This window comes from Podarcis pityusensis (genome assembly GCF_964106645.2).
Source record: "Podarcis pityusensis genome assembly, chromosome: 6".
Lineage (NCBI taxonomy): Eukaryota > Metazoa > Chordata > Lepidosauria > Squamata > Lacertidae > Podarcis > Podarcis pityusensis.
This window is the reverse complement of record NC_138030.1, coordinates 538,916-551,126: the sequence shown is the minus strand read 5'-3', so window position 1 is coordinate 551,126 and position 12,211 is coordinate 538,916. Positions and strand designations below refer to the sequence as shown.

Sequence of the window (12,211 nt, the reverse complement as noted above, 5' to 3'; positions counted from 1 at the left end):
AATGGTCAAAGGCCTGGAAACGATGCCTTATGAGGAACGGCTAAGAGAGCTGGGCATGTTTAGCCTGGAGAAGAGGAGGTTAAGGGGTGATATGATAGCCATGTTCAAATATAGAAAAGGATGTCACATAGAGGAGGGAGAAAGGTTGTTTTCTGCTGCTCCAGAGAAGCGGACACGGAGCAATGGATCCAAACAACAAGAAAGAAGATTCCACCTAAACATTAGGAAGAACTTCCTGACAGTAAGAGCTGTTCGACAGTGGAATTTGCTGCCAAGGAGTGTGGTGGAGTCTCCTTCTTTGGAGGTCTTTAAGCAGAGGCTTGACAACCATATGTCAGGAGTGCTCTGATGGCGTTTCCTGCTTGGCAGGGGGTTGGACTCGATGGCCCTTGTGGTCTCTTCCAACTCTATGATTCTATTCTATGATTCTATGAGCCACAACTAAGGGATGGGAGCCTCCAGGATAATAGGTGGGCCTTTCCTCCACCCCCCTCACCTAGCTGCCAGGTAGGAGAACAAGACCCTGAGAGTTGTGCAAGAGCTGAGCTGGAGACCTAGAGACCTGCTTGCTCTGTGCTGGATCCAAAGCTGACACTATGCAGGATGAGACCCTCCCTGTCCACAGACTGTCTGGCCAGAGTGGTGCATGCTCTGGTTATCTCCTGCTTGGACTACCGCAATGCGCTCTACGTGGGGCTACCTTTGAAGGTGACCCAGAAACTGCAACTAATCCAGAATGCAGCAGCCAGACTGGTGACTGGGAGTGGCCACCAAGACCATATAACACTGGTCCTGAAAGACCTACATTGGCTCCCAGTACGTTTCCAAGAACAATTCAAAGTGCTGGTGCTGACCTTGAAAGCCCTAAACGGCCTCAGTCCAGTATACCTGAAGGAGCGTCTCCACCCCCATCGTTCTGCCCGGACGCTGAGGTCCAGCGCCGAGGGCCTTCTGGCGGTTCCCTCACTGCGAGAAGCAAAGCTACAGGGAACCAGGCAGAGGGCCTTCTTGGTGGTGGCGCCCGCCCTGTGGAAGGCCCTCCCATCAGATGTCAAAGAGATAAACAACTATCTGAAATTTAGAAGACACCTGAAGGCTGCCCTTCAGATTTATTGAAGTTTTTAATGTGACATTTTAATGTATTTTTAATCTTTGTTGGAAGCCGCCCAGAGTGGCTGGGGAGACCCAGCCAGAGGGGCGGGGTACAAATAGTAAATTATTACTATTACTATTAACTATTATTATTATTATTATTATTATTATTATTATTATTATTATTATTATGAAGCAAGATCTCCTAGAAGGATGTTGATGCTGTGACCCCTCTGTCCTAAGCTCAGGCTGTATATATGTGTAAGTAAAACCATCTGTAAGTATATCCTAAAGACACTAGTCTCCGCTGATGTTCATTTGAGGAAACCAAATCCTGGATATGTTGCATCAAGGCCTGGAGTCCCTCATGGACTGGAGAGGCCTGGAAGAAGACACAGGAAGAGAGCTGGGGGGGGGGGGCAAAGTCTAAGGCTTCCCCGGCTCAGGAGGGGGGCGGGGGCTGGTTTCATTTATTTATCTGTTGCATTCATACTCCACCCTTTTCTCTTTCCCCCCAATATATTTTATTAAAGCTTGAAAGGAGATATACAAAGATGAATACCAACTATAAAATATCTTTTTGGAATACAAAAGGTAAAAAAACCGATTAAATAAAAACAAATACAAAGGAAGAAGAAGAAGAAGAAAAAGAAGAAGAAAGAAAGAAAGAAAGAAAGAAAGAAAGAGAGAATAAGTGCTTCTGATTCTTCACCTGTTGGCTGCAATGTATATAAAAAGTTATTCAAAACATTTGCTCCATTTATAGCCCAACATTTTCTGCACGGAGCTCAAGGGGCCTGGCATCATCCCCCCCCATTTCCCCCTCACAACAGCCCTGTGAGGTAGGCTGGGCCGAGAGGCAGCGACTGGCCCCCAATGTCACTTGTGGAATGACTGGAACCCTGGTCTCTCCCAGGTCCGGGTCCGATGCTCTAACCACTGCGCCACCACTGCCTCTCCCTGAGAGAGAGGCTGGTGGAGTCCAGGGGCCTCTGTCTGCCTAGCGAGAGAACTTGCGCACGGCCCGGTAGCTGCCTGGGGGCGCCAGCTGCTGGGGGGTCTCCTGGGGCTCCTCTTCCTCCTCCTCTTCCGCCAGGTCGTTGGCTGAGCCCCATCTCCGCTGTGCTGGGTGGATGGTCCTGGGCAGGAGGAGGCAGGCCAGCTTCCGGTTCCTGCTGCGCTCCCCCCGGATCGGGCTCAGCTCTGGGGAGACACCAGCAGACCCCCAGGGGGGGCACGCTCACACAGATGGCAGGGTTGGAAGGGACCACCAAGGGTCATCTAGTCCAACCCCACGTCCCTCCCCTCTCCCCATAGGCCCTTCTGCCAGACAACTTAGAAGCTCTGGGAAGGGGGCTGCAAGCCAGTCCCCTTTAGGGTCCCTTCCCCTCTCCCCTTTTCCACATGCAAACAGGGAGCAGAAAGCGACCCCTCCCCACATATCTATGGGACTGCCTCTCCTGGTCTGCCCCACGGAGGACCTTAAGGTCCATGAATAATCCTAGTTTAGAGGTCCCGGGCCCTAAGGAAGTCAGATTATCCTCCCCCAGGGCCAGGGCCTTCTCAGTGATGGCTCCGACCTGGTGGAATGCTCTGTCCCATGAGACCAGGGCCCTGCAAGATTTAACCTCCTTCCGCAGGGCCTGTAAGACAGAGCTATTCCGCCTGGCCTTTAATTTGAATTCAGCCTGATCTTTTATTTCCCTTCTCTTCCCTCCCCCTCCCCTTTTTTGAGACCCCACAGCTAATTCGCCCCTGGTCTCCTCGCTGGCCCAAATAGGACCAATTCAGCCAGCTAGCCCTGTGGATTATCTAATTGATTTTTGAATTTTATTGTTATTCATTTTTTTATACTGTATTTTATGCTGCTTTTATAATTAAGTGTTTTAAATTTGTTGTTAGCCGCCCTGAGCCTGGTTTTTGAACCAGGAAGGGTGGGGTATAAATAAAAAATTATTATTATTATTATTATTATTAAGAATATTCACAGAGTCTGGCTGTCAGATGCTCCCAACGGGAAGGCAACAATCAGGATTCGAAGAGCCACACTCTCCCCTCCTGTAGTTTCCAGCAGCTGGGAAGCAGGAGCATCACTGCCTTCTCCTCCTCTGTGAATTTGCCCCATCCTCTTTCAAAGCCATCCCTGCTTCCTGTGGCAGGGAGTTCCACAGTCTAACCTGGCGCTCCACGGCGAAGGACTTCCTTTGGCCCCGTCCTGAACCTGCCCTCCCAGGCCGCCCTCCCTGTGGAGGCGCATGCAAAGGCAAGAGGGGGGTGCTGTTCTTACGGGGTGGGGTGGGGGCTCCCTCCGGGGTCTCCACGCAGAGGTAGTGCTTGGCCAGGCGGCCGCTGTAATCCCGGACGTCCTGGTTGGCACCTGTGGGGCGACAGGGAGCTGAGGTGCCATCGGGGAGGAAGAAGCCGCCCCTAAGGAGGGCTGACCCCTTTGGCAGGGAGCGAGGGGCATGGATGATGGGGGGGGGCATGTCTTCCTCACCGTGGGTCCAGATGAGCAACTCCATCAGCCGCCGGTGGCCATGTAGGGCGGCAATGTGCAGGGGGGTGTAGCCCTGGTTGGGGGGCGGAAGGAGGAAGAACAGGCCCTGAAGCATCTGACTCTGAAACTACCAGACCCCCCCACCCCCCCACCAAAACGCGCTTTGCCCAGTGCCCCCTCGCCCTCTGGCACCAAGATGCCTGCACACAGCATGGAGATCTGCTACTTTATGGGGAGTGGGGGGCGCCCCACCCGCCACCCAAACCCTCCCACCCCTGGGGTCCCCAGCAACCCTCCAGCAGGCTCTGCTCTCGGGGGCCTTGCCCACCCCCAAAGCGATGCACCCACAGGTCCAGCGCATTTGAATACTCACCCCCTGTGCGTGTTCCAGGAGAAAAGGGGCAGGAGGGGGGGATTGGGGGTGGAGGAGAAGGAAGGATGGATAGATAGATAGATAAATAAAATAAATAATAATAATAATATTATACCCTGCCCATTTGGCTGGGGTTGTGCAACTGTGGTGCCCCCCACCCTGCTCCCACTTGGGCCCCCATGTTAAGGGAAGCAGCTCCACTCTGAAGCTGCAATTCCTGCCCTGGATGGTGCAGGACGTCCCCCCCCCCACAAAAAAAACACACCTGCGGTGGTGCCCTTATCTACTCACAGGGTCTACTCACATGCTTCATGCAGAGGGGTCAGCATGGGAGGAGAAAAAAGGGGTCATTTAGGGTCACCCCCAACACCTCCTCTCTCCCCAGGATTCGGGGGGGGGGCAAGCCCCCTTCTCCCAGTCCTGCAAGGGACTCACCGCTCGCATGTTGACGTCGGCCCCGGCCCCCAGGAGGAGGGTCACCAGCTCCTCCTTGCCGTGCTTTGCTGCCCAGTGGAGGGCTGTCTGGGGGGAGAGCGCAGGGGGGTCACCGGGGGGGGGAGCCTTCCTCTCTTCCTCCCCCCACCCAGCAAGAAAGAGGGAGCCCCCTTCTGCCCACCCCTGAACCTCCCAGGAGCAGGAAAGGCGGAGGCTTGCTTCACACGCATCAGAAAAGCCTCCGGATCAGGCCCAGGGACCCTCTTCTCACAGGAGTCAACCAGGGGTGTGGGGATCAGGTGGGATTGCTATGAGGAATTATGAAAAATGAAGCAAGCCACTGTGTCCGCGATGAAAGCATTGCTTGACTGGACTTGAGTCATTGACAATAATTTCTGATCAAATCCCACAAGCCTCACCATCTCTGCCCATTTTCTCTGCTGCCCATTTTCTCTACGCCTGACAGGCACGTATAAGCATTCTAAAACACAGACCGGTTGCTTCCCCAGGCATCTTGGGTCATAAAGATAGGAGGTAATTTTGATGTAGATTTTGTTAATCTTTAGGTAGATCTTAAGGGCCAGGAAGAGAGTTCACAAGGAGATCCTTGCCGTCCTTCCTTTCCTGTTTACTGCCTGTTTATGACCTCCGGGGTTTGCTAAACGCATTCCTCCTTGATTCCTGTTTTATGTATGCACGCTCAATTTAGTTCTTTGTAGTTAAAAGGATTTCTCTGATCTGACTTTGTCCCATGTGGTAATTTTTTGAAATGCTCAGAGGAAATCTGATTGGTTCTTGCAAACGCTGTGTAAGAGTTCTTTTAAGAGTTAATAAAATGGTTTGGACGAAGGAGTGGCTATTGGCACTTCCTCCCAGAGTCTTGCTGGCCAAGCCTCGTGTGTATTTTATTAAACAGGGTCCAATTCTTCCTTTGCCTTCGGAACGCAACACAGGGGCCCGTCAGGGGACCCCACAAGCAGTGCCCTCTCCTGCAGAGCCCTCCTCACTAGGAGCCATTGAAAACCCTCTGGTCCTCTGTGAATTTTGGCTGGGAGACCCGGAAGAGCAGCTCCCTGCCTTGCAGGCCTTTTCAGGGGTCTGGACTGACTCCAACTGCAAAAGCTGGGCTGGGCTGGGCTTGGGGTTTTTCTCCTGGGGGACAGTTGCTGTTTTGTATCTTTATTTTAGATGTTACGATTTATGTGAAGATTGTTTAATTTGGTTGTGCACTTTTTATTTTTTGTTCATGACTACTTCTGCCATGTTTGTATTTCTGTCCCCCGTCCCCCCCCCCCCCGTAAGCCGTCTTGAGCACGGTTCTAACTATGGAAAGGTGGCATGCAAATAAAATGATGAATGCATGTCACTTTGTGCCATATCGGTGGGCGGCCTACACTTAATCCTGTGGGAGGGAGTTCCATAGTTTAACTCCGCAAAGTGAGATGAAGGATTCTGGGGAGGAGAAGGGGGCATTTAGGGGTAAGGGGAGGAAATTAGTAGTTGGGACCAAATACTTACGAACTGTGTCAGGTCAGGCAGCAGCAGCAGCAGCAGCAACCGTAGAAGAGAAGCAGAGTCATTAAAATCCCCACCCAGGAGAGACCCCAGTTCCCAGGGAGAATCTCCCCCCCCAAACACAGACGGTGGGAGGCTGTGGGGTGGGGGGGTCACAAGCAGAGAGCACCCCAAACAGAAAGAGCGGCAGTGTGCCAGGCAGGGCACTGGGTCTCAGAGACAGTGCCCATCAGGAGGACAGACAGCCTGAGGCAGGAGGGACCCCCCAGAGCTACGCCAAGGCGACCTGACCCACTTGGGTCTAGACTTACCCCCTGAGCAGAGCGGGAGGAGAAGGGCCAGGCGGCAGATTTGGCAATGGGGGAGGGAAAGAGAGAGAAGGGAGCGTTAGAGCCACGTGGTGCATCCTGAAGCCCTCTGAACATGTGCAGAGTGTCACACCCACAGCCGGCACTCACGCACCCGGGGCTGCAGTAGGGATCCCCCCCCCGGATGGCTGGGAGGGTGGGGGGCAGAAACATTGCAAGGGGACTTGGGTCCCCCCCTCCCACAAAGGACCCCAAGAGGAGGAAGATGTGGAGGCCCAACATGACCCTGCTGGGAGCCACACGGCTTAGAATTAAAGCACAAAGCACCCCCCCCCCCCAGTCTGCAATGGAGACCCCATTCCAGGTGGGAGCACCTGCCTGAATGGGGCCCCGTCTGCCAGGCTCACCCCCCCATGGGTCTTTCTAGCAGCCAATCTGGTGCTGAACCCTTTGCAGAGCAGAAGGCCCACGGCCTCAGCCGCCTTCCTGACCAGGTGAGACATGGTGGCTGGGGGGCAACTGGGGGGCCAATTCTGCACTCTCCAGGTGAGGGAAGGCTGGCTGGCGGATCCAGGACCGGCAGCAATGTCTAGGCCACACGATGACCATGTACATATGCAATAAACTATATTTTATAGAATTCCTTCAAACCATAACATTGCTGACCTTCTCTTTGCAACACAGGGGTTTGTTTGATCCAGGACCGCGGCTGCTTCTTTCCAAAGCTCTGTTTGTGTGGGCTCAGCCCCCCAAGAAGTCTTGGGCTCCCAAAGAAGAACATGAGAAGAGGCTGCAGGATCAGACCAGTGGCCCACCTGGTCCAGCATCCTCTTCTCACAGGGCAATCTACCCGGAAGATAATTGTATTTGGAGGAGATAGCGCTCTAACGTGGTTCCCTTCCTGCCTCTGTTTGCTTCCCTTCTCTCTCTCTTGTTCAGCTCTTGGATGGCTGAAGAACAGCCTTTCAGCACCCTAATCTGTAAGAAGGGAAGGAAGTGATATTGCTGGGTACCTGCTTCTGATGTTAGACATTGTTTGAAGAAAGTAAGGCATTGAGAGAGGTGGCTAATGAATAATCTGTACATAGCTAGTAGCATGTAGGCAGTCAGGCAAGCCACACAAGCTAACAGGCTAGCTATCTATAAATCGGATGGTTTGGGTATAGTTATTAGAAGCTCCTGCATGGACTGATTGATCGCAGGGCCCTGCAAACTGAGTCTACCTGGGGGAGTCCCTTCGCCACTTCTTGAGGTCTTCCCAGTGGCAGATTGAGGTGCTTGCTTGGCAATGTATGTAATGCCTGCTGTTTAGAAGAAAATCTTTAATCTTCTCACTCACTTGTGTTTGTCTGAATCTCATTTTAAAAGAACCGCCTGGTATTGGGCAAGACAGACAACCAGACACCCCGTGTGGGTCTCAGCCCCAGAGTACAAGATCAAGGACAGCATTCACACTCACCGAGGTGAAATCCTGGAAGCAGCAGCCGGAGCGTCACGGGAGGGAGAGAAAAGAGGGGCTCAAGTCAGCGCCGGGAGGGCGGCAAGCACGAGGGAGCCCCTTCAGATGCAGGGTGATCCTAGAGGCGGACTGGGGTCTCTCTCCAGTTTCAGCAGTGCCCTGTGCAAGGCCAAAACCCATGGACCCCGACCCCTGTCTCTTCCGTTCTGCTCAATTCATTACGGCAGAGTTGCAACGCCCTGCAGTGCCCCCCGGGCTCAGCACCCAGAGCAGGGGCACTGGCGGAGGAAGAGGCGTGCGGGGGGAGCGCACCGCCCCCGGCAGCACCATCCCAGCGGGGAGCCATCGCTGCTGCCCCCCCACCCGTGCTGGGTGCCTGACCCCTATGGGTGGCACACCACGCCCCCAGGATGCGTGCCATGCCCTTACAGGTGGCGCGCCATGCCCCCAGGATGCGCACCAGCCCCGCCCCTGCCTGCTCTCTGCCCCCCAGTGCCAGAGCATGAAGCTCCACCACTGAGCAGGGGAACCAGTTGCACTGCCCTAAATCCGCCTCTGGCACCCCCTCCCCCCCCCCCAATCTAGCAGCAGGCCCTCCTTGGCAGAGGGAGGGGACGCTGGGTGCCCGGGCCAGACCGCCCCTTCCTTGCAGGCCTCTGGACTCTCCCAGGCAGGGAGAACCAGCTGGCTTCAAGTCTTGCTCTCTCGCCTCTCCCTCCCTTGGAACCAGCCTGGGCTGGCCAAGTTGGGCACTGACTGCGAGGGGCCCAGCCGCTGGGCGATCTTACCTTCTTGGAGGTGAGGGTGGGGTCCTGCTGGAGCAGGTGGCTGAGGGTGGCCACGTGGCCCCCGGCCGCTGCCTGCAGCCACTCCTTCTCCAGGGGCTCCAGCTGGAAGGAGGAAGACCCTCTCTCAGTCTCCCCACTGAGGCTCATTTCTTAAGTTTTCTGTATGTTTTGACTGTGTTGCCTTTATGGATTTGTGTTGTGAGCCGCTGTCTTAATCCAGTAGTCCCCCCTCTTGCAGGATCTCCACCAGCCCCACGCAGAGTCCCCTGTCTTCTCCCCAGAAGCACCTGACCCCTTTCTGGCCCCATCAGTCACCAGCCCCCGTCACTCACCGCCACTGGGCTGGAGACCCCCGGGCCACTGCCACCCCCGTTGTCTGCCGCGTCTCGGTCCGGCTGGGGCTGCAATGGGGAAAGAGAGGAGGGAATGGGGCACAGATGCTGAGTTGCCACCTCCCCACCCCAAAGAGAGCTCCCCTGCCCAGAGGTGCTGCCCCAGACGTGGGTGCCCTGCGCCCGCTCCCTGCGTGGAGGCAGACTCCCTGATCCGCCATGATCCTATTAACACGAGAAAGTGATTGCCGCCAGTGGCTAAGGAGCTTATGAGAGGGGCTGAGCTGGAAAGAGGCAGGCTGAAGGCCAGGGGGTGCTCAGTCGTGGTCCTGAGCACCATCCTGCCTGTCTGCCAGGTGCTTTCCCTGTCTCCAGGCTGGGACCCCAGGCAGAGGGGCAGCCCAGCACCCTCTCAGCAGGACCTTGGCCCTTCCATTCTCCTACAGTGGCCACCCCAAAGGGTCACCTGCCAAAGAGCAGCCCTCTCCCCTCCTGGAGTTTCCATGAGAATTTGTCCCACGGAAGATGGAGCCGGCTTGTTTTCTCCTGCTCCCGAGGGCAGGACTCGAACCGACCAATTCCAATGGCATGAAAGGAGATTCAGGTTAAACATTAGGAAGATGGCAAGAGCTGTTTGACAGCGGAATGGACTCCTTTGGAAGGTGGCGGACTCTCCTTCCTTGGAGGCTGTTACAGAAAAATCTAGGTGTGAGGCTGCTCAGTCCCCCAGATGGTCGGGCAAAGCCCGCGGGTCCCTGCGGAATGAAGGAAGGAGTCCAGCCACCAACCGGAGCAAATAGCTGTAGACCAAAGTTTATTGCGCAATAGGTTCAAAAGCAAATTTGAACCCTGAGGATGGAGTGACAAGGACTTTTAAAACTTTCCCACCATATCCCAGAATACAGTTCGTGCCGCATCATTGCTACATCACTGACATGTCACAAAAGGGGAGGGGTTAACCTTGGCAAACATGTCCAGACAAGTCTTTGGTACAAGATTAGTATTAGCAGACATGGCAGGACAAGACTCAGGTATAAGATTAACGTAGGCAAAGACCTCTGAAGTCCCACCACCCAAAGTCCAATAGAACTTCCTTTGCATGTCTGGACCCCTCGGCAAGTCCGCTGATGGGGTTAGGCTTTCCTTGGCCAACAATCAGCTCAGCGATTGTCACCTCTGGGCACTTCCTGGGGTAGGAGGTGTGTACACGTCTTCACGCTTGGGGAGGTGGCAGCAGGGAAAAGAGCCTTTTTCCAAGGGCAGAATAGTGTTGAAATGGAGGAAACTGGCAAAGGAGTTGACTTCATATGATTGTTAAAGCTAGGTATCTTCCCTGAGCTGTCAAGTCGAAAGGATATATTCAGGCATAATATTTGTAACATTTAACAACTTTAAAGATGTGCCCCTCCCCCATAATTTCCATAACAAGGTTTTTCAGCAGAAGGTGGAGGGCCATCTCACATGGATGCTTTAGCTGAGACGTCTGCATTGCAGGGGGTTGGACTAGATGACCCTTGGTGTCCCTTCCAACTCAACCATTCTATAGTTTGGGGCCTTTGGCAACAGGCAACCTCTGATTTAGTGTCTTGGCAGAGCAAGCGGCCGTCCTCACCCCACAGTTATGAGGCAAGCCCACCGCAGCTCCTTCCCCAGCTACCCGCTTTCAGTTCCTGAGGACCAGAAGCCCCAGGGGCCCAGGAAACCTACCGATGCCCCGTCATCGCAGACAGTGACCAGGATCTGAGGGGCTGACATGTCTCGCCGGCACAGAGACTCTCAGGAGTCCCACAACGGCTGCACAGATGTCCTGCTGGGGGCTGGTCTTCTGTGCCCCTCCCACTTTGGAGCAGTTGCCACAGTAAGACGCTTCTCCTGCAAAACAAGACAGCTTTTCTAGCAACAACCTCTTAGCTGTCCCCTGGCACAAATTTGCTATGCACTTAAGACCCCCGGCTCTCTTCCCTGTATTGACAAACATTTATTTCAATACTTCATTTGTGGATTATGGGGATTTCTACCTAATCAGGGTGTTATACAAAACAAACAAACAAACAAATTGTGCCAGAATGTGGCATCTGGGAACTCAAGGTCCTTAGACCACTGATGCGGCTGTTCATCTGTTTTTAGTCTATGGCTGCTTTAACTCCCTAAAAGTTTTAAATTATTGTTTGTTATTTTTTTCTTACTGATAATTTGATCATTTTCTTGTGAACTGCTTTGAGCTTTTCTTTTCCAACTGAGCATTGTACAGACTTTGCGGGCTAAATAAAATATAGAAAGAAGGCTGAGAGGGTTCACAAGTGCCCGTGTGAATCAGGCACCATGGATTAAGCACCAGTGGATGGGATAATGGGGGGGGGGGGGAGAGAGAGAGAGAAGTCGCCTCATTCAGTGCAGCATCCTGTTTTTGTCAGCAGCGGATGAGGAGGGCAGGGGCCACCACAGCTCAGTTGCAAAGCATCCATCTCTGCTTGCAGGAGGCCTGGGACTCAACCCCCAATGGCAGCATCTCCAGGGGGGGCGGGGGGGGGAGATCCCTGCCTGCCACGCCCCACTGCCAGTCATTAGACAAAGGACTGACTTGCTACAAGGCAGCGTTTTACGTTCCCACTGCTTTGACCCTTTACTCAGAATAATGAGGACTAGAATCCTTGCTTGCTTGGGAATGAGTCATAGTTCAGGGGTAGACCGAACGCTTTGCACGCAGGCGGTTCAGTCATTCCCAGGCAGGGCTGGCGAAGAGGCCCCTCTGGAGAGGTGGGGGCTGCCCTCTTGACTTGGCACCAGGCAGCCAGTTTCCTTTCCCTGCACTGGGGGGGGGGGGGAGGTGAGGGAGCGAGCCCCTTCCCCACCCCACGTGCTCCAGCCCAGGCCGGCAGCTCCCGGACCCCGTTCACCGCCCCTAATGCCGCTCTGGGGCGGAGCGCAGCAAGAGGCGCAGCGCCGGAGCGCACAAGACGCAGCCAGCCAGGCAGCCAGGCAGGGCGCTCGCCCCGTCCATCGCCCTTCCCCGCGTGCCAAGCCCTCCTGGCCGCGCTGCTCTCCCGTCGGCAGGCTCAGCAGGCAGCTGTTCGCCGCGGGAGGAGGAGCGGGTCCGCGGCGGCGCCGTCGAGCCTGGGGCGCGCCGCCTGGCTCCCTGCCGGATCAATTTGCCTTCTCTCCGGATATTCAGAAGAGTAACGCACCCGCTTAAGGCGGCTCCCGGGAAGGTCCCTCTGTCGAGGGGCACGAGGAGGATGGCCGGGTGGCGGCGGCGGCGACTTCCCGGCCCTTTTCCCCGCCCGTCGCGGCGCTTCCCGGAGGAGCGTCACTCCGGAGCGGCGCATCCGCCCCAGGACCCAACAGGCGGCGCTTCCAAACTCCCGGGAGCCTCCTCCTCCTCCTCCCGGTGCCGCCGGTTGCGAAATCCCGA

The 12,211-nt window shown here is 55.0% G+C and overlaps 1 protein-coding gene across 2 annotated transcripts; it reads right to left on the bottom strand.

Moving 5' to 3' along the window:
* Positions 1 to 1,592: 1,592 nt before the first annotated feature.
* Positions 1,593 to 12,194, bottom strand: LOC308480183 (ankyrin repeat domain-containing protein SOWAHC-like). 2 transcript variants are annotated; one of them, XM_081011614.1, is made up of 9 exons: positions 11,985 to 12,194; positions 10,507 to 10,671; positions 8,800 to 8,868; positions 8,468 to 8,569; positions 7,674 to 7,691; positions 4,398 to 4,484; positions 3,590 to 3,662; positions 3,380 to 3,469; positions 1,593 to 2,295 (listed from the first exon to the last, which is right to left on the bottom strand). In XM_081011614.1, exons 2-9 carry the CDS (start codon positions 10,552 to 10,554, stop codon positions 2,093 to 2,095), a joined length of 690 nt encoding a protein of 229 aa, XP_080867740.1. In that variant the 5' UTR covers positions 10,555 to 10,671; positions 11,985 to 12,194; the 3' UTR covers positions 1,593 to 2,092. The 2 variants fall into 2 exon arrangements, with proteins under 2 accessions (XP_080867740.1, XP_080867739.1); XM_081011613.1 differs by having other exon boundaries at positions 1,593 to 2,307; positions 11,985 to 12,192.
* Between the last annotated feature and the right edge of the window lie 17 nt (positions 12,195 to 12,211).

What these genes read in the sequence shown, in the direction of transcription:
- LOC308480183 (XM_081011613.1), bottom strand. Translation starts at nt 10,554, where the DNA reads ATGTCAGCCCCTCAGATCCTGGTCACTGTCTGCGATGACGGGGCATCG. An exon ending in TCTGCGATGACGGGGCATCG is followed by an intron (nt 8,869 to 10,506) that starts GTAGGTTTCCTG and finishes TCCCCATTGCAG; the next exon opens with CCCCAGCCGGACCGAGACGC. An exon ending in GGGAGCCCCCACCCCACCCC is followed by an intron (nt 2,308 to 3,379) that starts GTAAGAACAGCA and finishes GGGGGTCTGCTG; the next exon opens with GTGTCTCCCCAGAGCTGAGC.